The following is a 25,989-nucleotide window of genomic DNA, read 5'->3' as shown; positions in this document are numbered from 1 at the left end:
GAGTCCTGTATATACCCATATGGTTATAGTTATAGGGTAAACATCTATTTTTAGCAAGGGGTTGCTGAGATTTCTTCTAGAGAGACTGCTTGCTTGACAGCAGGTCCTCTGTGTAAGATCTGGGGAAAACACATCCTTGCTCTGTGATGGGAAGTCTTGCATTTCTTTTTGAACCCAGCTCAGATGGACTCCCTGTATGGCTTAGTGTGGCCCGTATCAGAGCTCCATGTTAGGGCTTTAGCCAACAGAGGGAAGATTCTCACACAGTAAATGAAGAAAGAGACTTTTTAAAAAGAGCCTGGTATAAGTGTGTATTGCACTGTTCCAATTTCACTCCTGACACTGGAAAAAATCTTTATCATTGTCATTGCCAGACCAAAGTAAGGAAATCATTGAGGCTGGGAAGTAAAACATTAACTCATTATTTAAATGTCATTCTTAATTAATTGACATCACGTTAATGATTCTGACAGATTGAGTGATGTGATGGATTTTAAAATGTCATTATTCACTGTATTACTTTTGGAAATGGCTCTTAGAAAAAGAATTTGGGGATGACATTGACTGGAGATTTTCTGTTTGGCACTATGCTCACATCGGCCCAAACTGTTTTCTTTATCTGATGAGTGACTAGTGATTTGTTTGACAGAGGAGACATGTGAACAAGAGTCCAGAAAAACTGTGACTCAGAGGAGCTCGGTATTCTGCCCTCGAGAGGTCTCTCCACCTTAAAGAGAAAAGAAGAAGATGAAAATTTGAGCTCCAAGGTGGTTGCTTCAGGGACTAACAAAAGTTGCTAAGTTCAACTGGTAGAGAAGGTAGCTGGACTTCTTTTCATTCTCAGCACAAACTAGCATTATGATCAGCATTCTTTTCAGTTTTATGTAAAAAAGATTGACATACATCACTGTTTAAGGTGCACAGCATGATGGTTTGATCTACATGTATTGTGTAATGATTAGCACGATAGGTTCAGCTAACACCCATCTTCTCATATGGATACAATAAAAAGAAAAGAAAGAAAAAAAGAAAAAAGAAAAAGCATTTTCACCTTGCAATGAGAACTCTTAGGATTTACTGTCTTAGCAACTTTCCTGTATATCATACAGCAGTGTTAGCTTTAATCATCACGTTGTATGTTACAGCCCTCGTACTTATTTACCTTATAACTGGAAGTTTGTACCTTTTGACCCCCTTCATCTAATTCCCGCTCCCCCACCCTTTGCCTCTAGTAACCACAAGTGTGATCTCTTTTTCTATGAGTTTGTTTGGTTTTCTTGGATTCCACATATCACTGAGATTATACAGTTTTGTCTTTTTCTGTCTGACTTATTTCAATTACCATAATGTCTTCAAGGTCCATCCATGTTGTCACAAACAGTAGGATTTCCTCATTTTTTATGGTTGAATAATATTTCATTATATATATGTGTGCATACCACAGCTTCTTTATCCATTCATGCACTGAGGTCAGCATTTTCAAGATAGGCTGTCCTTCTTCAGTGGGGAAGTGAGCCTGAAAATTCTCCTGGCACCATGTGGTGACATCATGCCATACAAGACTGAGTTCTGTGTAAGTGGCTTGGTAGAGATGAAGGGAGTTAGGCAGACATGCCCTGATTTATTCTCTCATTTTTTAATAAAGAAAATAAAAACTGTTTCTTTGGGAATCAGCTTGCCCTCACAATTCACACCCATCTGCAGAAAAGGCAGGTAAAGACCATTCATTTGTTCATTCATTCATCACATTCATTCAATAAATAGTTGAGAATTTATTGTACGACACACAATAAATGCTAGACCTGCAAGGAATACAAAGATGGAGGAATTCTTCTTACTTCTAAAGATCCCACTTCCAGTAAATTGACATATTTAATTTGAAGCCATCTAAGGAAATGTTTCTATGTAGTTACAGCTCTTAAATATTTGTACTCATAGAGATGAGCAATAATGTCATAAAGCGTTATTCCCAGATCATCTACAATTAACTTGTATATTCTTGTGAGACAAGTGCTTTTGATTCATTACTACCTTACCTAGAGTCTTGACACATATTAGGTACTTGGTAAATGTTTATTGATGTGTGTGTTTGTGTGCATGCGTGTGCACGCTTGCACAGCTTGCAAAAAACAATAGGATGGGTGCAGGATGAGTGGAGAGATAAGGACCCAGGTAATAGCAAGGTAGTTCAAGATTGCTGGGCTAGTTGCTGGAAGGTGGACTTTACTCAAGGGGAACCATTGGCAGTGGTTAGAGGACTGAGGTACAAGGCAAGGATTTCTCATAGAAACAAGGCAGAAGTCCAATTACTGGGATCAGGGCAAAAAGGTAGGGTAGGACTAACAGTGTGTTTGTCTTCATGCTGAGGCCTCTGGGCTTTGTAACAGTGCTTATTACATCCTTTAGACCATCTTCAGACTTGGCCTTAAAGCGTGATGCAGGGCTCCTATTGAAGTCAAGTGGGTTGTAGGTTGGCAAAGAGAACTGAAATAAGAGGTGCAGGCATTTCTCCGTTATTGTCCCATAGAGAGACAAGTTATTTGTGAATGAGGTTATTGAGGACAAATATGTTTAGAGAGCAAGGCATTTGAGCTGGGCCTTAAATAGTGCCTATGCTTTGGACAAGTAGAGGTGGGAGAAAGGACATTCCAGATAATGGGAGAGGCAAAAACAAAGGAAAATGGTGGAGGAAGGAAGAGTATGAGGTGTAGAATGCATGTGAAGGAGGCAGTATGAAAAGAGATCAGAGTCTGGGGGGCAAGTATGGCCTTGGAGATAGTTCAGATTCCTGGCTTCCATATCTGGTGGCTATCTATTGAATTTACTTGGCAGCTTATTAAAAACACAGATACCTAGGGCACAGGTCTGAGTTGAGATCTGGGCCACTGCATTTTTATAATGCTTTCAAGATTTGCAGACGAGTTTGGGGGAACCATTGGTCTGATAAAAAGGACCGAAGGTCTGAATGAGGACTGTGGCGATAGAGAAGGAAAGGAAAGACAGATGAGACAAGGAAAGGTGAAATGGCTTTGGTGTTACAGATGGATATGTCCAAAAAGCACGTGAAAAGGTGGGACTTGGAGTTCAAGGGTGATGAGGACGTTGGGGTTACTTTTTGCTGAAGATACGTGGACATTTTTGGGATCACCTACAGTTAGAGTATAGAGGTGAGGGGAGAAGAAATAACCCTGGTTGGGGAATGTCTGTCTTTACGGGGATGGACAGAATAAGGACCCTTCCAAAGTTACAGTGAGAGAGGAGGAAAAGAAACAAGATTTTTAGGGTCAGGAAAACTAAAAGAAATAACATGCTATGAAGGAGCCAATAGTCACCAGAATCATAGAGGTCAAGGCTGAGAAAGAAGAATTAGCCTTGGGATTTGATAATTTGGAGGTCATTGTTATCATCATCATTTTTGTTATTATTGCTTGTGTTATTTTATTTCCGTAGGCTGAGTTCCTGGAAGTGAAACGAGTCCTGGAGTAATTCTGTGTTTATGATTCTTGCTCCATATTGGCATATTGCTTTCCCAAAGAACTGTACTAATTTAAAATGCCACCAGCAGTATATGAGAGTGCCTCAGCTGCACTGAATACTAGCATTACAAATGACAATTCTTTACTACTGCCTTCCAAGTATTTATCAGACATCTCTTTCTTATAACCAAAACCAAAAAAAAGGTAAGAGCAAAGATATTCTTTAAGGGAAGAATATTAAGGCTGTCTACTCTGGAGTCTAAAAAAGATGCAAAGAAGAATGGAAACCACTAACCTGCTGCTGAACAGGAAGAAATTAACCACTCATCAGAGAACAAGGTTACACAAAACAGACATCATGTCTTTTACTCCTAAGTTATACTTTCAGCAGAGGGCCAGGGATTGTTTTGTTTTGTTTGTTTTGTTTGAATTTTCACTTCCCTCTATCTAATAAACTGAAACTGAGCAAATAAAATTGGGCCAATGTAGGGAGAATTTTATTAAGAAGCTGGATAGTGATGAATTGTTAAAAGGTTTAAAATATAAAGTTCTGTTAGTCTTTTAATAGGTCACTGCGAGTTTGAAGAATTTTGGCATTTTGCTTATTCTTTTTTTTTTTTAAAGAAATATTGAAAAACAAATTTTCCCCAAATTATAAACTAACTGTTACATGGTAGGCCTTTTTAGATGAGATGCCAGAGCCTACATTGTTTGGCATGTTTAGGATCAAATAGGTGAATGATTATTTTCCATGGTGTGGGAAGCTTCTGTACCTAGAATTTTGAAACAAAGTTAGTAAATGTGACCTTAAACGGTGTGTCCAGAACTGCCTATCCAACCATGGGACCATAGAGCCATGATGATGCCAGATTAGGTAAGGAATTATTGGGTTATTCAGGATCTGTGCAAATTGCAGGTTCCATATGAAAGACATCCTCCGTTGGGCCCTCAGAGAGCTAACCTAAGAAATCAACCTACAATTGATGAGAGCAGACAAGTACAACTCTTAAAAATAAGCAAGCAAAACCAAGATGGTTTCCCAGACAGGAACACTGAACAAAATCTAATTGACAGAATTAAAGAAAGATTACATTCATCAAAACAGGTTCTGTTGGTCATCCCAAGAAATTAGGGAAAATGGAGGCTCTGGCAGCAGTGAGGGAGGTATGTCTAGTCTTGCTGAAAAATGTGGACACGGGCGTAGGACAGGGAGAAGCCGTAATAGTTAAACGTTCGGCTTCACTTGTTCTAATTCTAAAGATGCTGCTAAAGTTGTCTGGCTTCCCAGGAAGCTGGTCTTCAAGGGGAGAAGACTTTGTCAGGCTTGTATAATTGCTCTGCCTGGCAGTTATTGTTCTCATGACAAATTGGTAAATTGGCATCTAAAATACAACTTACTAGATCTAGAAGTCTTATTAGAACTAGTAGACTAACTCAGCTGCCTAAAATAAACAAGGCACTGATGAAAAATGAGTTTGTTATGTCCCAATCCTGCTCCATCTTTCAAAAACCAGGTCGAATGGAATCTCTGATCTTTTCAAGAGGGAAGGTGTCTCCCTGCTCTGGCTTCCAAAGGATAATGAAAGTATAGTCCAGTGCCTGGCTGGCTGGCACAGAATAAACACTCACTGAAAGGAAATTATAGCTATCATTAGTATTGATCTTTCCTATGGCATTTACTTATTTTTTTCAGCTAACATTGGTTGAAACTTTAAACTTTGCCAGGCCCTGGGCAAGTGATTAGAACTACTTTTTTCCTTATATATATTATCAGTATGCATATCATTAGGTATAAAGATTCACAGGTCTCATTCCTTTACTAAAATGTAAGATTCTTAAGTGCAAGTCCCATGTCCCACAGCATACCTGTGGTGCTTACATGGCTTGTTTTACTTTCTGCCTTGTTCTGCTAAACTGTTTATATGTTTTATCTCCACATAAGAGTTGCAGTTTCCTTAGGGGTTCTTTTAATCCTCTAGCACAGTACTTTACATATTAGGCTCTTAATAGGAATTTATTGAACAGTTAAATGAATATTTTTATAAAAATATTCTGTCCCTGCATGCATTGATTGGTCCATTCCAGAGAGGACTGATAACTAGAACTAATTACTATAGTAAACAGGGTGATTTCTATATGAAAATATTTTGTGATAATATATTAAGTTCACATATATTTACTTACAATTTTACTACTTCTTTCATTTAAAAAATAAACTACCTGGCAAGATTTCAAACTGTCCAAGAAGCTGTGGGGAAACCATCATTGTACTTTCAGTGATACACTAAGTTGATGATAAGATGGTTAAAAAGTTAGAACTATGTGAGTTGGTTAAAGAAAAGTATTCCAGCTGGAGAAGAGAAAGCAGAAAGGCAGTTTAATAGTCATCTGACATTTTAACATATCAGGCAGAAAAGAACCCTAAAGGGCCTCTAGGCCTGCACCCTCCTTTTGCTAAGGACAGCAGACTTTCCTGATGACACACAGTGGAGCTGAGCCCAGAACACAAGCCAAGACCCCTAGGCTGAGGTGAGGCCCTCTCCAAGGTGCTGCTATCTACAGGGAAGTTTTTCTGCAAGTTTGCACAGAAGGAATTCAGCAAACGTTTAATACACATTCCTAGGCTACCCTCGGAAACACATTGTTTATTCAGTGTACTGACTTTAAGTTCCTTTTCAAAGAAAAAGTGCATTCTGTGTAAGTCTGACCACTCCACAGATAATAATGGGAAAAATGAGAAGAAAAAATTAGCACACTTGATAGCACCCTCGGCTTGACTCCTTACCACACCGCTCGTTAATGGCAATGACTATGATTTCTTTTACTGAGTAACACATGTGTGACTGGGGTGGAGGGCAGGACTGTTGTGGGTTAGTGCCATAGACCTCCTTTGTTGTTCTGGCTGAGTAAAATGCAAACTCCACACTGCTAATCTGTGGACTTCTAAAGTGAGTGATTCTGAGAGAATCATCGTTTTTACTTCTTTAAGGATACAGTGAGTTCAGGTGAGCTGTCGGATAAATAACAGAATAGCTGTGACCACCTGGGAGCTGCCACATTCTTCACCTGCCTAGGAGGAACGAAAAAAAGGCCAATAAAAGTTGTCCCATCAGAAACCTGAGGGCAAAGGAGCTGAACGCATTCCTTATGAGGGAATGCTTCTCACAGTCATCCAGAGCCAGAGGCTGCTCCTCTGTCTATAGCCAAAGAAATATCCATAAAGATAAAAGGTTTGATCCCCAGCGATACGTGAACAGCAAGGGTGAATCACTGTAATGGATTCGGTTACTTCCCCGATTTGAAAGGAGGTGATGGAATCAGCGTGCAGAGCCAGGGAGAGTTGCTTTCCTTGGACAGAGAATGAGTGCAGAGCAGTAGTTTTCACCGCTGGCTGCACATGAGAATCACCTGGAGAGTTTTAAAAAATCCAGATGCCTGAGTCCCACCTGAGACATTCTGATTTAATTGGTTTGAAAATGGCCTGGGCCTTAGGCCAGTCTTGAGTTAATCACTGGTTTAGGTACTGATGTATTTGAGGACCAGAGATGCTTTCTGCCTGCTGACTAATGGAAGCAATAGTCTAGCCCCGTCATTCTCTAAAGGTGGTTCCAGGGTCAGCTGTTAGCATTACCTGGGAACTTGTTAGAAAAACAAATTCTCAGGCCCCACCCCAGAGCTACTGAAACCAAAATTCCTGGGGTAGAGGATCAGCATCTGTATTTTAACAGTCCCTCCAGGTTATTCTGACCCATGTGAGAATTTGAAAACTACTGATCTAAGTCCAGACCTTGCTACTCGAAGTGTGGTCCACAGACCAGCAGCATCTGCACCCCTTGGAGCTGTTAGAAATGTAGAATCTCAGGCCACCCCAGACCTACTAAATCAGAATCTGCATTTTTAACAATGTTCCCAGATATCTGTGCATTAAAGTTTGAGAAGCACTGGTCTAAGAAACAAGGGCCAATTTGTGTTCTCACTTTAGCTGTCATCTTTCAGTGCATTTAGGTAAGAGGACAAGGGCACGACCAGAACTAATAAGGGAAGCTATGAAACTGCATTCCGATACTTCTGCAGGAGGAGCTTAGGTGGGATCTTTACATATGTGGGGCACTGACTCAAAGAAACATTGGGAATAGTTATAGTGGATGTGGTATAGTAAGAGCAGCTACTGTTTATCAGATAATTACTTTGTATTTTATAGGTATAGTTGCATGTAGTCCCTATAGAAATCCAGAGAGAGACAGTCCATCCATCCATCCATTCATTCAACTAATACTGTATTATATAAACATGCATGCCAGGCGTGGGTCTAGGCCTGTATCCCTATAATGTAGAGATACAGCTGCTCCTGTCATTATGAGGCTTAAGTCCAGAGTTAAACAACAAACAGTCATAAATAAACTGATGTATAATAAAATCATAGGTAAAGATACTTTATGAAGAAAGTAAAGCAGGATAAGAGAACGGGATGAAGAGTGACAAGGTAGTGTTGCTTGGGGTAGGGTGGTGAGAGAAGGAAAGCCTCTTTGGGCAGGTGACATTTGAGCCAAAAGACAGAAACAAGCAAAGGCATGAGCCACACAGCTCTTTGGGGGAAGAACATCAGGGAAGACACAGTGAGGGAGGGGGGCAGCACTTAGAGATAAATTGGGAAGATAGCTGCAAGCCAGGTCATGAATTGTCTCATAAGTCATGGTAAACCCTTACAGACAAGGAAACTGAGCAGGGCTTCTCAAACTTCAAGGTGCCCACAAATCACATCACCTGGGGCCTTATTAAACTGTAGTGTGGAGTCAGTGAGTCCGGGTGAGACCTGAGTCTTGGCATTTCCAACAAACTCCCTGAGGTGCTGATTCTCCTGGTCTGTGGGCCACACTCAGCAAGTAAAAGGGTGCAGGGGTTGCGAACTTAAGCAACATGCCCAGTGTCACACAGCTGGTAAGTCCCAGAGGCACGATTTGAGTCTCAGATGCTTGACCCCAAAGTCCCTACTGTCCATCGGTTGTCTACCAGGTACCTTTATGCCTGACTCACCTGTAATTACTTAACGTGCAGGGAATTTAAAGGTCCTGCCTGAGAAAGGTCCTTGTGTGCACAGAGTGGAAGAGCTACTTATCTCCTTTTATGTGATGGAGAAATAACAAGGGAAATTGATAACTGTTGGTAACCTTGGTAACTACTGATACCTTGTGCTATCTCTTGTGAAATATTTAGAAGGTGTAAGATATCCCTGGCATCTTTAGAGACAAATGATATTATTGCTGGTCACCATCTTGGTGTAATATATAAATAAAAAACAACAAAATACCCATGAGCCTCGAAATCCAATGTGTTGTATTTGCAGTAACTGACCCGAGGAAGCCAGTTATTCTCTTGGTTCTGCAGTCGTGTTCTACCTGGCCAGACTTCCCCAGATGCTCCTGCTGTGGCCCATTCGTACCCTTGCATTTGATTCTCATCATTGCATGGGAGATGCTTGTTGGTCCCAGGTGTGACTGGGCTCTGGGGTATACATGAAGCAGTTTACATGCTGAAATCAATCAGGCTCCAGTGTAGAATGAAACAAAAGCAAAAAGGGTGTGTGTGAGTGGATGAATATTTGAACATTTAGCTCTGGGCTTCCTTCCATGAAAACAGCCATAGCTTCCAGTATCAAACAGTTGTTCAAAGGAAAGGACAGTTCCTCACTTGCTCTTGTCACTTGATATTCACGGGGTCTTCCTGGCTCCTGGGGGTTGCCGGGGTGACAAAGTGGGGAGTTGTTCTGTGTATACATTGTATATGCCATTGCCTTGATGAATGACATGGTTTGGTTTGGTTTGTTTCCCTCCCCTTTTGTTAATTCTCTGTGTTCTTTTTTCCTTTGTGCTGCACTATTAGGACCCTGCAGTGGGACACAGACCCCTCAGTGCTCCAGCTGCAGTCAGACTCAGAACTTGGGTATATGTCTGCTCTTTTGTTACTCCTTTTATTATTTCATTGCTACAGTTGTGTTGAAATGCTGGAGCTGTTGTTGCTCTTGCTTTTTCCCTCTTTGTTGAATTTCCAGTTCGATAAGTTTATTTCCTTCTGCTAGTTTTCCTTATGAAGTTATGCTTTGAAGAAAGTTTCTCAAAGATGGCTTTTGATCTCCCCTTTTAATTCCTATTATTGCAAAATAGCCCTCCCCCAAAACAAAAATTACAAACATATCCCCCGCGCCTCTGCTTCAAGGTGGGGCACGCAAGTTCTGTGAGGGCAGAGATTATTAACTTGATCCTAACCATCCTCCCCTTGACTAACAAGTTACCTGAAGTTAATCCTTGTCTAAAATCGGTATGAAAATATTGTATCTTGTTTGTTTCCTTTCCTTTTCACTTCTTCGGGGACTCACAGTTAGCATTTAATTTGAATCAAGTTTGAATGTATAAAGATTCCTGTTAAAGAAAAAGCAGATTTGTTGAATGCCTAAGTATTAAGAAATCTCAAATATTTGATGATGGGTAATGTCTCCTGCATCCTAAAGATCATTTTTTTTCAAGTGGAAATGTATGTTAAAAGGTAGCTTCAGAATTGAAAAGTCATCCACAAAGAATAAAACACACAGGCATTTCCTAGAAACTTAGTTTATTTCTCTTATAGGGTTGGAGTTAGCTTATATTCACACTTGAGATGTTTCCAGTGGGGTGCTTGTCCTAGCTGTGCGCAAGCTCAGGAGCACCGACTGTGTGCTTCTCTTTCCAGCTTGCTTTGGTGAATTCAGATCCGCTCGAAACCAGCCACGGTGAGGGTATTTACACCACAAAAATTGGCAAATGCTGCAAACCAGGGCTTGCTCCCTTTTCCTCAAGCCAGTTATTGAACATTTACCAACACGCCACTGGGTACCTCAGTATGTGAAAAATTTTATTACGGTATTTTGTGAAGCTATTATTTTTTCTTTCTAAATACAACCTAATGAATCCCAAAGTGGGTGTTTATTTATTTATTATTTATTTTGAATTTCCGAGATTCCTGGGCATGTATCTGTGGGTTTCTATCAATGTCAGTGCCTACTGTAGGCGTTCAAGGTTGAAGGGCTCTCTGTATGTTAGGTGAAATGCCATCTGCCTGTGTCCTTTTGTGTATGCAGAAGTTCTCTGCAGACTCACAACACTGCTAAGCCAAGGAAATATCCTAACACTTCAGGTAACTGATACACTATTTTTTTAACACTACTAAATTTTTGGCTATTTAGTTATATAGTTCATTGTATGTTTTATTTCCATTTGTGTTATTTAAATAACCAAGAAATATGGCTTAAATCAAGCTGAAAAACCCTGAATACATAGTATGTTACTATTTAGGAGAACTTCAGAGTGTAGTTCTTCAATATTTCATTGTGTTTTTTTCTAAAAAAAGGAGGCTATAACTGGCAGAGACTTTACCTTATGCATTTAAATTAACAGATTTTTTAGACAGATTGTGACATTGGTAAATTACACTTGCTGGTGTGGAACAGTTAGGAATTTTCCTATTTATATCTGTTTTCCAGGCAAAAACTCAGTTTTTTTAATAAGTTTTTTTCTGTGAAGTTTTTTTTATGAAGTTTACCTCAGGCAACAAGAGTTTTCTAGTGACAGCTTTATTTCCTCTTCTTCCTCTTTGGTATGAGGTTAACTGGCTCTGTCACTTGATATTTTTAACAGCTTAATTGAAGTATGATTAACATTAAAGGAACGACACACATTTAACGTATTCAAATTGATAAATTTTGATGTATACACATTCATGAAATCATCACCACAATCAAGATAATAAGCATATTCATCATCCCCAAAAGTTTTCTCCTGCGCCTTTTTCGTCTTTGCTCCTGCTTCTCTCCACCCCCCAAACAACGGATCTGCCTTCTGTCACTGTCCATTAGTTTACATTTCCTAGAATGTTATATAAATGAAATCATGCAGTAGGTACTCTTTTGACTGACTTCTTTTACTCAGAATAATTATTTCAAGATTCATTCATGTAGGTGTGTATCAGCAGTTCATTCCTTATTTTTGCTGACTAGTTCATTGTATGGACATACCACAGTTTGTTTATCCAGTCCCTTTTTTTTCTTTTTTTAACATCTTTATTGGAGTATAGCTGCTTTACATTGTTGTGTTAGTTGCTGCTGTATAACAAAGTGAATCAGCTATATGTATACATATCTCCTCATATCCCCTCCCTCTTGCGTCTCCCTCCCACCCTCCCTATCCCACCCCTCTAGGTAGTCACAAAGCACGAGCTGATCTCCCTTTGCTATGCAGCTGCTTCCCACTAGCTATCTGTTTTACATTTGGTAGGGTATATATGTCCATGCCACTCTCTCACTTCGTCCCAGCTTACCCTTCCCCCCCTCCCATGTCCTCAAGTCCATTCTCTATGTCTGCGTCTTTATTCCTGTCCTGCCCCTAGGTTCTTCAGGACCTTTTTTTTTTTTTTTAGATTCCATATATATGTGTTACCATACGGTATTTGTTTTTCTCTTTCTGACTTACTTCACTCTGTATGACAGGCTCTAGGCCCAACCAACTCATTACAAATAACTCAATTTTGTTTCTTTTTATGGCTGAGTAATATTCCATTGTATATATGTGCCACATCTTCTTTATCTATTCATCTGTTGATGGACACTTAGGTTGCTTCCATGTCCTGGCTACTGTAAATAGTGCTGCAGTGAACATTGTGGTACATGACTCTTTTTGAATTATGGTTTTCTCAGGGTATATGCCCAGTAGTGGGATTGCTGGGTCATATGGTAGTTCTATTTTTCGTTTTTTAAGGAACCTCCATACTGTTCTCCATAGTGGCTGTACCAATTTACATTCCCACCAACAGTGCAAGAGGGTTCCCTTTTTTTCACACCCTCTCCAGCATTTATTGTTTGTAGATTTTTTGGTGATGGCCATTCTGACCAGTGTGAGGTGATACCTCATTGTAGTTTTGATTTGCATTTCTCTAATGATTAGTGATGTTGAGTATTCTTTCATGTGTTTGTTGGAAATCTGCATATCTTCTTTGGGGAAATGTCTATTTAGGTCTTCTGCACATTTTTGGATTGGGTTGTTTGTGTTTTTGATATTGAGCTGCATGAGCTGCTTGTATATTTTGGAGATTAATCCTTTGTCAGTTGCTTCATTTGCAAATATTTTCTCCCATTCTGAGGGTTGTCTTTTCATCTTGTTTATAGTTTCCTTTGCTATGCAAAAGCTTTTAAGTTTCATTAGGTCCCATTTGTTTATTTTTGTTTTTATTTCCATTACTCTAGGAGGTGGGTCAAAAAGAATCTTGCTGTGATTTATGTCATAGGGTGTTCTGCCTGTGTTTTCCTCTAAGAGTTTTATAGTGTCTGGCCTTACATTTAGGTCTTTAATCCATTTTGAGTTTACTTTTGTGTATGGTGTTAGGGAGTGTTCTAATTTCATTCTTTTACATGTAGCTGTCCAGTTTTCCCAGCACCACTTATTGAAGAGGCTGTCTTTTCTGCATTGTATATTCTTGCCTCCTTTATCAAAGATAAGGTGACCATATGTGTGTGGCTTTATCTCTGGGCTTTCTATCCTGTTCCATTGATCTATATTTCTGTTTTTGTGTCAGTACCATAATGTCTTGATTACTGTAGCTTGGTAGTATAGTCTGAAGTCCGGGAGCCTGATTCTCCAGCTCCGTTTTTGTTTCTCAAGATTGCTTTGGCTATTCGGGGTCTTTTGTGTTTCCATACAGATTGTGAAATTTTTTGTTCTAGTTCTGTGAAAAATGCCAGTGGTAGTTTGATAGGGATTGCATTGAATCTGTAGATTGCTTTGGGTAGTATAGTCATTTTCACAATGTTGATTCTTCCAATCCAAGAATATGGTATATCTCTCCATCTGTTTGTATCATCTTTAATTTCTTTCCTCAGGGTCTTATAGTTTTCTGTGTACAGGTCTTTTGTCTCCTTAGGTAGGTTTATTCCTAGGTATTTTATTCTTTTTGTTGCAATGGTGAATGGGAGTGTTTCCTTAATTTCTCTTTCAGATTTTTCATTATTAGTGTATAGGAATGCCAGAGATTTCTGTGAATTAATTTTGTATCCTGCTACTTTACCAAATTCATTGATTAGCTCCAGTAGTTTTCTGGTAGCATCTTTAGGATTCTCTATGTATAGTATCATGTCATCCGCAAACGGTGACAGTTTTACTTCTTCTTTTCCGATTTGGATTCCTTTTATTTCTTTTTCATCTCTGACTGCTGTGGCTATAACTTCCAAAACTATGTTGAATAATAGTGGTGAGAGTGGGCAACCTTGTCTTGTTCCTGATCTTAGTGGAAATGGTTTCAGTGTTTCACCATTGAGAACGATGTTGGCTGTGGGTTTGTCGTATATGGCTTTTATTATGTTGAGGTAAGTTCTGTCTATGCCTACTTTCTGTAGAGTTCTTATCATAAATGGGTGTTGAATTTTGTCACAAGCTTTTCCTGCATCTATTGAGATGATCATATGGTTTTTATCCTTCAATTTATTAATATGGTGTATCACATTGATTGATTTGCATATATTGAAGAATCCTTGCATTACTGGGATAAACTCCACTTGATCATGGTGTATGACCCTTTTAATGTGCTGCTGGATTCTGTTTGCTAGTATTTTGTTGAGGATTTTTGCACCTATGTTCATCAGTGATATTGGCCTATAGTTTTCTTTTTTTGTAACATCTTTGTCTGGTTTTGGTATCAGGGTGATGGTGGCCTCGTAGAATGAGTTTGGGAGTGTTCCTCCCTCTGCTACATTTTGGAAGAGTTTGAGAAGGATAGGTGTTAACTCTTCTCTAAATGTTTGATAGAATTAACCTGTGAATCCATCTGGTCCTGGGCTTTTGTTTGTTGGAAGATCTATAATCATAGTTTCAATTTCAGTGCTTGTGATTGGTCTGTTTATATTTTCTGTTTGTTCCTGGTTCAGTCTTGGTAGGTTGTGTTTTTCTAAGAATTTGTCCATTTCTTCCAGCTTGTCCATTTTCTTGGCATACAGTTGCTTGTAGTAATCTCTCATGATCCTTTGTATTTCTGCAGTGTCAGTTGTTACTTCTCCTTTTTCATTTCTAATTCTATTGATCTGAGTCTTCTCCCTTTTTTTCTTGATGAGTCTGGCTAATGGTTTATCAATTTTGTTTATCTTCTCAAAGAACCAGCTTTTAGTTTTATGTATCTTTGCTATCATTTCCTACATTTCTTTTTCGTTTATTTCTGATCTGATCTTTATGATTTCTTTCCTTCTGCTAACTTTGGGGTTTTTTTCTTCTTCTTTTTTTTTTTAATTAAGTAATTTATTTATGGCTGTGTTGGGTCTTCGTTTCTGTGTGAGGGCTTTCTCTCTAGTTGCGGCGAGCGGGGGCCACTCTTCATCGCGGTGCGCGGGCCTCTCACTGTCGCGGCCTCTCCCGTTGCAGAGCACAGGCTCCAGACGCGCAGGCTCAGTAGTTGTGGCTCGTGGGCTTAGTTGCTCCGCGGCATGTGGGATCCTCCCAGACCAGGGCTCGAACCCGTGTCCCCTGCATTGGCAGGCAGATTCTCAACCACTGCGCCACCAGGGAAGCCCTGTTCTTCTTTCTCTAATTGCTTTAGGTGTAAGGTTAGGTTGTTTATTTGAGATTTTTCATGCTTCTTGAGGTAGGATTGTATTGCTATAAACGTCCCTCTTAGAACTGCTTTTGCTGCATCCCATAGGTTTTGGGTCGTCGTGTTCTCATTGTCATTTGTTTCTAGGTATTTTTTGATTTCCTCTTTGATTTCTTCAGTGATGTCTTGGTTATTTAGTAGCATATTGTTTAGCCTCCATATGTTTGTATTTTTTACAGTTTTTTTCCTGTAATTGATATCTATTCTCATAGTGTTGTGGTCACAAAAGATACTTGATACGATTTCAATTTTCTTTTCTTTTTTTAAAAAATTAATTAATTAATTAATTTTGGCTGTGTTGGGTCTTCGTTGCTGCATGCGAGCTTTCTCTAGTTGTGGAGAGCAGGGGCTACTCTTTGTTGCAGTGTGTGGGCTTCTCACTGCAGTGGCTTCTCTTGTTGCAGAGCATGGGCTCTAGGCGCGCAGGCTTCAGTAGTTGTGGCATGCAGGCTCAGTAGTTGTAGCTCACGGGCTATGTAGCAGAGGCTCAGTAGTTGTGGCACACGGACTTAGTTGCTCTGCAGCATGTGGAATCTTCCTGGACCAGGGCTCGAACCCATGTCCCCTGCATTAGCAGGTGGATTCTTAACCATTGTGCCACAAGGGAAGTCTGATTTCAATTTTCTTAAATTTACCAAGGCTTGATTTGTGGCCCAAGATATGACCTATCCTGGAGAATGTTCCATGAGCACTTGAGAAGAAAGTGTATTCTGTTGTTTTTGGATGGAATGTCCTAAAAATATCAATTAAGTCCATCGTGTTTAATGTATCATTTAAAGTTTGTGTTTCCTTATTTATTTTCATTTTGGTTGATCTGTCCATTGGTGAAAGTGGGGTGTTTAAGTCCCCTACTAAGATTGTATTACTGTCGATTTTCCCTTTTATGGCTGTTAGCATTTGCCTTATGTATTGAGGTGCTCCTATGTTGGGTGCATAAATATTTGCAATTGTTATATCTTCTTCTTGGATTGATCCCTTGATTATTATGTAGTGTCCTTCTTTGTCTCTTGTAATAGTCTTTATTTTAAAGTCTATTTTATCTGATATGAGAATTGCTGCTCCAGCTTTCTTTTGATTTCCATTTGCATGGAATATATTTTTCCATCCCCTCACTTTCAGTCTGTATGTGTCTCTAGGTCTGAAGTGGGTCTCTTGTAGACAGCATATATATGGGTCTTGTTTTTGTATCCATTCATCCAGTCTGTGTCTTTTGGTTGGAGCATCTAATCCATTTACATTTAAGGTAAGTATTGATATGTATGTTCCTATTACCATTTTCTTAATTGTTTTGGGTTCGTTTTTGTAGGTCTTTTCCTTCTCTTGTGTTTCCTGCCTAGAGAAGTTCTTTTAGCATTTGTTGTAAAGCTGGTTTGGTGGTGCTGAATTCTCTTAGCTTTTGCTTGTCTGTAAAGGTTTTAATTTCTCCATTGAATCTGAATGAGCTCCTTGCTGGGTAGAGTAATCTTGGTTGTAGCTTTTTCCTTTTCATCACTTTAAATATGTCCTGCCACTCCCTTCTGGCTTGCAGAGTTTCTGCTGAAAGATCAGCTGTTAACCTTGTGGGGATTCCCTTGTATGTTATTTGTTGCTTTGCCTTTGCTGCTTTTAATATTTTTCTTTGTATTTAATTTTTGATAGTTTGATTAATATGTGTCTTGGCATGTTTCTCCTTGGATTTATCCTGTATGGGACTCTCTGTGCTTCCTGGACTTGATTGACTATTTCCTTTCCCATATTAGGGAAGTTTTCAACTATAATCTCTTCAAATATTTTCTCAGTCCCTTTCTTTTTCTCTTCTTCTTCCGGGACCCCTATAATTCGAATGTTGTTGCATTTAATGTTGCCCCAGAGGTCACTGAGACTGTCCTCAATTCTCTTCATTCTTTTTTCTTTATTCTGCTCGGTGGTAGTTATTTCCACTATTTTATCTTCCAAGTCACTTATCCATTCTTCTTCCTTAGTCATTCTGCTATTGATTCCTTCTAGAGAATTTTTAATTTCATTTATTGTGTTGTTCATCATTGTTTCTTTGCTCTTTAGTTTTTCTAGGTCCTTGTTAAATGTTTCTTTTATATTCTCCATTCTATTTCCAAGATTTTGAATCATCTTTACTATCATTACTCTGAATTCTTTTTTCAGGTAGACTGCCTATTTCCTCTTCATTTGTTTGGTCTGGTGGGTTTTTACCTTGCTCCTTCATCTGCTGCGTATTTCTCTGTCTTCTCATTTTGCTCAGCTTATTGTGGTTTGGGTCTCCTTTTTGCGGGCTGCAGGTTCATAGTTCCTGTTGCTTTTGGTGTCTGCCCCTAGCGGGTAGGGTTGGTTCAGTGGGTTGTGTAGGCTTCCTGGTAGAGAGGACTGGTGCCTGTGTTCTGGTGGATGCGGCTGGATCTTGTCTTTCTGGTGGGCAGGACCACATCCGGTGGTGTGTTTTAGGGTGTCTGTGAACTTAGTATGATTTTAGGCAGCCTCTCTGCTAATGGGTGGGGTTGTGTTCCTGTCTTGCTAGTTGTTTGACATAGGATCTCCAGCCCTGGAGCTTGCTGGTCGTTGAGTGGAGCTGGGTGTTAGTGTTGAGACGGAGATCTCTGGGAGAGCTCTCACCGATTGATATTACATGGGGCCAGGAGGTCTCTGGTGGTCCAGTGTCCTGAACTTGGCTGTCCCACCTCAGAGGCTCAGGCCTGACACCCAGCCAGAGCACCAAGACCCTGTCAGCCACACAGCTCTCAACTTGCTACGAGGGATGCTTGCTAGTGAATTAAGGTGCAAAAAAGACACAAGGCATAAATACCTCAATCTTATATTTTAAGTTTTGAATAACTCTGGTGGGTAGAAATCCAGACTCGAATGAGAAACAGCACACACCTTATGTTCCAGGCACTTTGCTCTGCTTTGATTTCCTTGTCCTCAAGGAGCACGCAGTCCACAAAGGTAGTGTGTGTGGTGCCAACTCTCTGGTTCCACCTATCTGGTCACTTTTTGGTGTACATTTGGGTTGTTTCCAGTTTTCCCCATTGCAAATAAAAATGCTATGAGCATTCATGTAGAAATATTTTTATGCAATATGCTTTCATTTCTTTTCGGTAAATATCACAAAGTATAATGGATGAATTGTATAGAGAATGTATATTTAACTTAAAATGTCAAACTGTTTTCAAAGTGGTTTTACCATTATATACATTCTCACTAGTAGTGTATGAGAGCCTCAGTTCCTCCACATTCTTGACAACACTTGGTTTGTTGACATATAACTGTTCATAGTTTATCTTACAATTGTTTTGTATCTCTGTGCTTGGTTGTTATTTCACCTCTTTCATTTCTTATTTTGTTTATTTGGGTTCTCTCTCTTTTCTTCTTGATGAGTCTGGCTAAAAGTTTATCAATTTTGTTTATCTTTTCAGAAAACCATCTCTTAGTTTCATTGATTTGCTCTATTGTTTCTTCATCTCTGTTTTATTTATTTCCTGTCTGATCTTTATTGTTTCCTTCCCTCCACTGGCTTTGGGCTTTCTTTGTTCTTTTTCTAAGTCCTTTAGATGGTAAGTTATGTTGTTTATTTGAGATTTTTCTTGTTTCTTGAGGAGGGTCTGTATCACTATAAGCTTTCCTCATAAAAGTGACTTTGCTGCATCCCATAGATTTTGGAACATGTGTTTCCATTTCCATTTGTCTCAAGGTATTTTCTGATTTCCTCTTTGATTTCTTCATTGAGCCATTGTTTTTTTTAGTAGCATGTTGTTTAGTCCGATGTGTTTGTGTTTTTCCCATTTTCTTTCTGTAATTGATTCCTAGTTTCATACCATTGTGGTCAGAAAAAAAGAATGCTTGAAAAAAAAAAAAGAAAAAAATGTTTGATATAATTATACTCTCTTAAATTTGCTGACACTGGTTTTGTGGCCTAGGATGTGATCTATCCTGGAAAACATTCCATGTGCACTTGAAAAGAATGTGTATTCTGCTGTTATTGGATGGAATGTCCTATAGATTCCATTAAGTTCAACTTGTCTAGTGTGTCATTTAAGACTATGTTTCCCTGTTGATTTTCTGTCTGGAAATCTGTCCGTTTATGTATGTGGGGTGTTAAAGTCTCCTACTATTATTGTATTCCTGGCAATTTCTCCCTTTATGACTGTTAGTATTTGTTTTGTATATTTAGGTGCTCCTATATTGAGGGCATATATATATATTTTAAAATTTATTTATTATTTTTGGCTGTGTTGGGTCTTTGTTTCTGTGTGCAGGCTTTCTCTAGTTGCAGCGAGTGGGGGGGCTACTCTTCGTCACAGTGCGCGGGCTTCTCATTGCAGTGGCTTCTCTTGTTGTGGAGCGTGGGCTGTGGAGCACACGGGCTTCAGTAGATGCAGCACGTTGGCTCAGTAGTTGTGGCTCATGGGCTTAGATGCTCTGCAGCATGTGGGATCTTCCTGGACCAGGGCTTGAACCCATGTCTCCTGCATTGGCAGGCGGATTCTTAAGCACTGCGCCACCAGGGAAGCCCGAGGGCATATATGTTAACAGGTGTAATATCCTTTTTGTATTGATCCCTTTATCATTATATAATGTCCTTCTTTGTCTTTCTTTATGGACTTTGTTTAAAGTCTATTTTGTCTGGTATGGGTATTGCTACTCCTGCTTTCTTGCCATTTTTCTTTGCATGAAATATCTTTTCAAAGATATTTGAAAAGATATTTGATGGTCCCTTTTCAAAGGGACCATCCTCTCCCTTTCAGTCTGTGTTTGTCTTTAGCTCTGAAGTGAGTCTTTTGTAAGCAGTATATAGATAGGTGTTTTTTTAAATTCAGTCAGCCACCTTTTGTCTTTTGATTAGAGCATTTAGTCCATTAACATTTAAAGTAATTATTAATAGGTATGTACTTATTTCCATTTTATTACTTGTTTTCTGGTTGGTTTTGTAGTTTTTCTGTGCCCTTCTTTTTGTTTCTTCCCTTGAGGTGTGATACTTTTCATTAGTTGTATGCTTGTGTTCCTTTCTCTCTGTTTCTGTGTATCGTAAGTTTTTGATTTGTGATTACTATGGAGTTCATATATGCTGACCTGTATATGTACTTGTTTTAATCTGGTAGTCATTTAAGTTGAAACACATTTTAAAGGATCTACATTTTTTTTTTTTACTCCTCTCTCCCACATTTTGTGTTTTTGATGTCATATTTTACATTTTCATGTTTATCCCTTAACTGTTTATTGTAGTTATACTTAACAATTTTAAAAAATCTTTATCCTAGCTTATTTAAGTGTTTGATCCTTAGCATTTACTATATATTTGCCTTTACTAGTGAGATTTTTTTCTTTCCTATAGATTCTTCTTGTTATAGCCTTTTCTTTACCACTTAGAGAATACCCTTTAACATTTCTTATAGGGTAGGTTTAGTACTGATGAATTCTTTTAGTTTTTACTTGTCTGAGAAGTTCTTTGTCTCTCCTTCAATTCTAAATGATAATTTTGCTGGGTTGAGTATTCTAGATTGCAGGGTTTTCCTTTTTAGGACTTTGAATATATCATGCCCCACTCTCTTTTGGCCTGCAAAATTTCTCCAGAAAAATCATCAGATAGTCTTATGGGGGTTCCCTTGTATATGACTCTTTGTTTTTCTCTTGCTACCTTTAGAATTCCCTTTTTTTCCTTTTACTTTTGCCGTTTTAAATTATGATATGTCTTGGTATGTGTCTGTTTGGGTTCACCTTGTTTGGGACCCTCTGTGCTTCCTGTACCTGGATATTCGTTTCCTTCTTCAGGTTTGAGAAATTTTCAGCCATAATTTCATCAAATACGTTCTTGATCCCCTTCTCTCTCTCCTCTACTTCTGGGGCCCCTATAATGTGAATGTTGGTATGCTTCATTTTATCTCAGAGATCTCTTAAACTCTTCTCATTTTTAAATTTTAATTTTCTTTTTGCTGTTCTAATTGGGTGATTTCCATTATTCTATCTTCCAGATCACTTGTGCATTCTTCTGTATTGCCTAATTTGCTATTCATTCCTTCTAGTGTGTTTTTCATTTCAGTTATTGTATTCGTCAGTTCTGATCCTTTTTTATACTTTCTAGTTCCTTGTTAAAACTCTCACTCTGTTTATTCCTTTCCCTAATTCAGTTAGCATTTTTATTACTACTGCTTTGAATTTTTGAATTATTTACCTGGTATATTGTTTATTTCTATTTCATTATTTATTTTTTTCAGGGTTTTTCTCTTGCTCTTTCAATTGAGACCAGTTCCTCTGTCTTATCATTTTCCTAAACTTTCTCTGTCTCTATGAAATTAGGTGAAATAGTTACCTATTGTAGTCTTGAAGGGGTGTCCTCATGTGGGTGTGTCCCTATACTGTCTGTGTGTGCCTGGTAGCTTTGGTTGGGAGCTAGATTTGATGTGAACACAAGTTATGTCTTTTCTCACGGTGTGCTGGCAGGTATCACCTTGGTTGGAGGTGGAGCTGGAGAAAGGGGCTTTGGCTGGGGTCAGGTGTGAGCCAGGGCTTACCATTTGCTCAGTGGTTGTCTCCACCCTATCGGGAGCAGGGTCAGGTCCCAACTTGCTGAAGCAGAAGCTCTGAGGGGTCGGGTCTGTGCTGGTTCTGTTCCCTTTAAGTGTGAGCTCTTCCTGCTCCCAGCACCAGGACTTTTGCCCCAGAGGGGAGCAGTGCTGGAACAAGAGGCACCCATGCAGGCTTTTGGTGTGATGGGGCACAGACTGCAGCTGTGTGGCTCCATACAGAGGTTGGGGCTGCTTGTGATGCTCTGCCTGTGCAGTTGCCAGTAATGGCTGCCTCCACCCTGCTCAGACCCTGCTTTGGGGTCTGAGTCTTCTTTATCCTTCATGTCCATTCTCTTCCCTCAGTCTGTACCACTGCCACCCTGGTGTGACGCTGTGCTGCAGGGCAGGCAGTGCCCGTGTGGGCCCTTCACATGTGTTGCGGCATGGGCTACAGTGGTCTGGCCATGACCAGAGGTCAGGGCTGCTTCTGATGCGCTGCCTGTGCGAGTGCCAGTAATGGCTGCCCCTGCCCTTTTCAGACGCTGCCTCAGGTCTGAGCCACCACTGTGTCTGACGGCTGAACTCTCTCCTCAGCTGTGGCAGCCCTCACTCCAGTGTGGAGCTGCAATGTGAAGCAAGTGGGGCTGGAGCATTAGCTTGGCTCAGGCAGGGGCAGGCACCCAGGGTAGTTGCAGTAAACCAGTCAGCTGCCTGTGTGGTTCCAATACGCCTTCTCTACCTTGCTTTGGGAGTAAGCACTCGTGCATGTGCTCCTTATGCTTCACTCGTCTGTGCTTCCCACAGCCCTCCTGCCAGTCCCACTGGCCCTCCAACCAGCCAAGGGAGCTCATCTTCCCTGTGTTGGACCCCAGGGCTGGGGTGCCCAACATGTGGCTTGAAGAACTCACTCCCAGAGAGGATCTCCACCCATGTAATCTCCCTTGTCCTCTGAGCCCCATCCCAGGGGTACAGGTCCTGACCTGATGGCGTCTCTTCCTTTCCTACCCAATTCCGTCTTTCTTACAGCCTTTGTTGTACAGGAGTCTTTCTGCTAGTTTCCAGTGAGACTTGTTCCACGTGTAGATGTGTTTTTGATGTGTATATGGTGTGGGGTGAGTTCCACATCCCTCTACTCCACCATCTTGATCAGTCAGTTATCTTTGAAAGAGATTTAAATAATAAGGAAAATATCTTACATATTTACCCATGTAGTCAATACTTTTCTGATGTCCTTCCTTGGTGTAGATCCATATTTCCATCTGGCATCATTTTACTTCTCTCTGGTAGATATCCTTTAACACTTCTTATAGTTAGGATCTTCTGTTAAGGCGTTCTTTTAGCTTTTTAGGTCTTAAACGTCTTTGTTATATCTTTATTTTTGACATATGTTTTAACTGAGTATAGAATTCTAGGTTGACAGTCTTTTTCTTCCAGTACTTCAGAAATGTTGCTTCATTGTCTTCTCACTTGCATTGTTTTTGACCAGAAATATGCTCTCATCCCTTTCTTTATTTCTCTGAGTATAATGTCTTTTTTTCCTGGATACTTTTGCAGTGTTCTCTTTTTCATTGATCTTGAGCAATTTGATTATGATATACCTAGGTGTAGTTTTTTTATGCTTCCTATGCTTGGGGTTCATTGAGATTCTTGGATCATTGGGCTTATAGTTTTCAACAAATATGGAAAAATGTGTCCATTATTTTTTCAAATTTTTTTTCTATTTTCTCTTCTTCTGGGGACTCAAATGACATATATATGAGGCAACTTGAGGTTTTCCCACAGTTAACTTTCTCCATCTACTTTTCCTTTACTACCTGTGTTTTATTTTGGATAGTTTCTATTGATATATTTTGTGTTCACTAATCTTCTGTTTTGCAATTTCTAATATTCCATGAAGCCTACTCAGTAAATTTATAATTTCATACATTGTAATTTTCATCTCTAAAAGTTCAATTTATGTCTTTTTAAAAAAAGTCTTCCATTGTTTCTACTCAAATTTTTAACACATGAAATACAGTTTTATTAACTAATATCCTCACTTGCTATCCCATCATCTGTATTAGTTTTGGATCAGTTTCAATTGATTGACTTATCTCTTCATTGTAGTTATGTTTTTCTTCTTCTTTGCATGTCTGCTGATTTTTGATTGATGTCAGACATTGTGAATATTACTTGGTTAGGTGTTAGATATATTTGAATTCCTATAAATCTTGAGATTTGTTCTGAGATACAGTCAATTCACTTGGAAACACTTTCTTTCAAGTCTTGTTTTTATGATTTGTTAGTTGGGACTGGAGCAGTACTCAGTCTATGGCTAATTAATTCTGGTATTGAGGCAAGACCCTTATGTGCATTCTGTACAATGCCCCATACATCTTGAGGTTTTCCTGCCTGGGAACAGGTGGGTGGGAACAGGCACATTCCTGTTCCTGTGTGAGTGCCCAGAACTGTTACCTCTAATTCCTTCAGGTAGTTCTTCCCTTGGCCTCAGGTAGTTTCCTCATGTACATGTGCTGATCAGTACTAAGCTGAATCCTCAAGGGTATCCTCTGAAGGTGTAGGTTTTCTCTTTGTGATTTTTCTTCTCTCTGTTATTTTGTACTGTAAAGTCTGGTTGCCGTGGTCTCCCTGGACTCTTAGCTCTGTCTTCTCAACTTAATGAGTCTATTGGATTTCACTTGGGTTCTCTCCCTGCATCACACATGGCCTTAAAACTCTCAATGCAGTAAGTATGGGGAATTATAGGACTCATCTTACATTTTCTTGCTCTCATGTATCCCTTTCCTTCATTGCTTGACCTTTAGTGTCTTGCAAACTGTTGTTTCACTCAAACTGCTGTCCTTTTTTTTGGTTGCCTCAGGTGGAGGATAAATCTGGTCTGTGTTACTCCATCTTGGCCAGAAGCACAAATGTTGTGTCACTTTTGTATGCTTTGTATGTCAGCTATGTGATCAGCAAAACAAGTGACAACATAGAGAAATCAGGGCAAAAAAAATATCTTCAAGAAAATTGTAAATAAAATGAGAAAATAAGTGTAACTCATCTTATTTTTCACCTGGCAACTGCTTATGAAAGTACCCAAAATACTTTTATTTCTTAGGCTATTATAATAATTGAGTAAATTGAAGATGGTAGAAGTAAAAAATGAAATAATGAGATAAAAAGAGTAAGTTAAAAGATCATGGGATAGAATGTCTATATTGACTGGGAAGTGAATAAATGTCATTGAAATTTGGAGTTGCAAGGGGCAAGTTTGAGGGAAGGATTATATTTCAAATGTTTTTTGTTGTCTTATGAAGGGAACGTACGGGCACATGCCACCATGAGATTGCCGGTCTTTAGGGAGATGTGTTGAGTCAGCAAAAGGGGAGTCGGGCAGGGAGACAGAGATTCTCAATGGTGAGCAGACATCAGTGAGTAATGAGAGTGTTTTGTGGCCCTTCACATCAAATTGTTGAGCTCAATAACATATAGGAATATGTAGTGGCTTCCGATTTTATTGAAGCCTCACAACTATATTTCCTCTATGTCTTAGTATATTAAACCCTTAGTAGGGTTTTTGAAATACTTGGAAGCAAAGCGAGAATGAGGAAAAACTGAAGCTGTGAAGGACTTGGCTGTTCCTTCCCTCAAGGAGGAACTTAGAGATTCCTTCAGTCCTTGGGAGACTTTGTTAGAAGGTGGTGGTGACCTCTTCTTCTCTCAGCCTTCTCTTCTGCCTCTTGTTTTGGCTGAAAGAGAGGGTGCGTATTACTCCTGAATCCACCAGGCACCATCCCAAACTGCTGTGGCAGAGCAGAGTGATCACTCTGTTAAGAATAGAAGCTAAACCAACTCTCTAAAGGCACCAGAAAAAACACATATCCTTCAAGATGGTGGTAGGTGTTTGAGAAAATCTCACCTGCCAGTTCTAGAGGTCTTTTCATGTTTTCAAGTTATTTTCATTTGCCTAGCAGAACAGTAATAATCTCATTAGCCTTTGATAAAGTAGTCCTCTTTTGGCTTATTCTCCATGTTTTGTCAAATATTCTTATGCATTATGTTTAGATCTCTGGTTTCAATTAATTTTTAAGGTTTCCCACGTACACAGTGCCTGCAATTTTCTTGAGAATGATGTGGGTTGTATTTTTATCAAACTGACAATCTCTGCCTTTTCAATAACACCTAATCACACTTTCTACAGAAATTAAAATACGAAACAGCAGTTTGGGGGGGGGTGTGTGTGTATCAAAAGGTAATGGTAAAATGCATTTCAGAATCTTTAAACATAGAATGAATTCTGACCCATGAAAAAGTTCAATAAATTGGTTTTAACAGATCCAATAAAAATTTTGTCACAGGAGAGGGAGAAAACACTTTGCTTA

At 39.4% G+C, this 25,989-nt stretch overlaps 1 protein-coding gene across 4 annotated transcripts in view; it reads left to right on the top strand.

Annotated features, from left to right (window-relative positions):
- DYNC1I1 (dynein cytoplasmic 1 intermediate chain 1) overlaps nucleotides 1-25,989 on the top strand; it is a 336,617-nt gene that overhangs the window by 51,781 nt on the left and 258,847 nt on the right. For 2 of the 4 annotated variants that reach the window (XM_082398343.1, XM_082398344.1), the window contains exon 5: nucleotides 9,357-9,416. The exons of the other annotated variants lie outside the window; for them this stretch is intronic. In XM_082398343.1, the coding sequence (XP_082254469.1) occupies nucleotides 9,357-9,416 (60 nt within the window). The remainder of the gene's footprint in view (nucleotides 1-9,356; nucleotides 9,417-25,989) is intronic. 4 annotated transcript variants of the gene reach the window in all.

This window comes from Balaenoptera borealis, assembly GCF_965194805.1.
Source record: "Balaenoptera borealis genome assembly, chromosome: 7".
Taxonomy (NCBI): domain Eukaryota; kingdom Metazoa; phylum Chordata; class Mammalia; order Artiodactyla; family Balaenopteridae; genus Balaenoptera; species Balaenoptera borealis.
The sequence above is the reverse complement of the archived record's forward strand: the minus strand, read 5'-3'. Positions and strand labels throughout refer to the sequence as shown.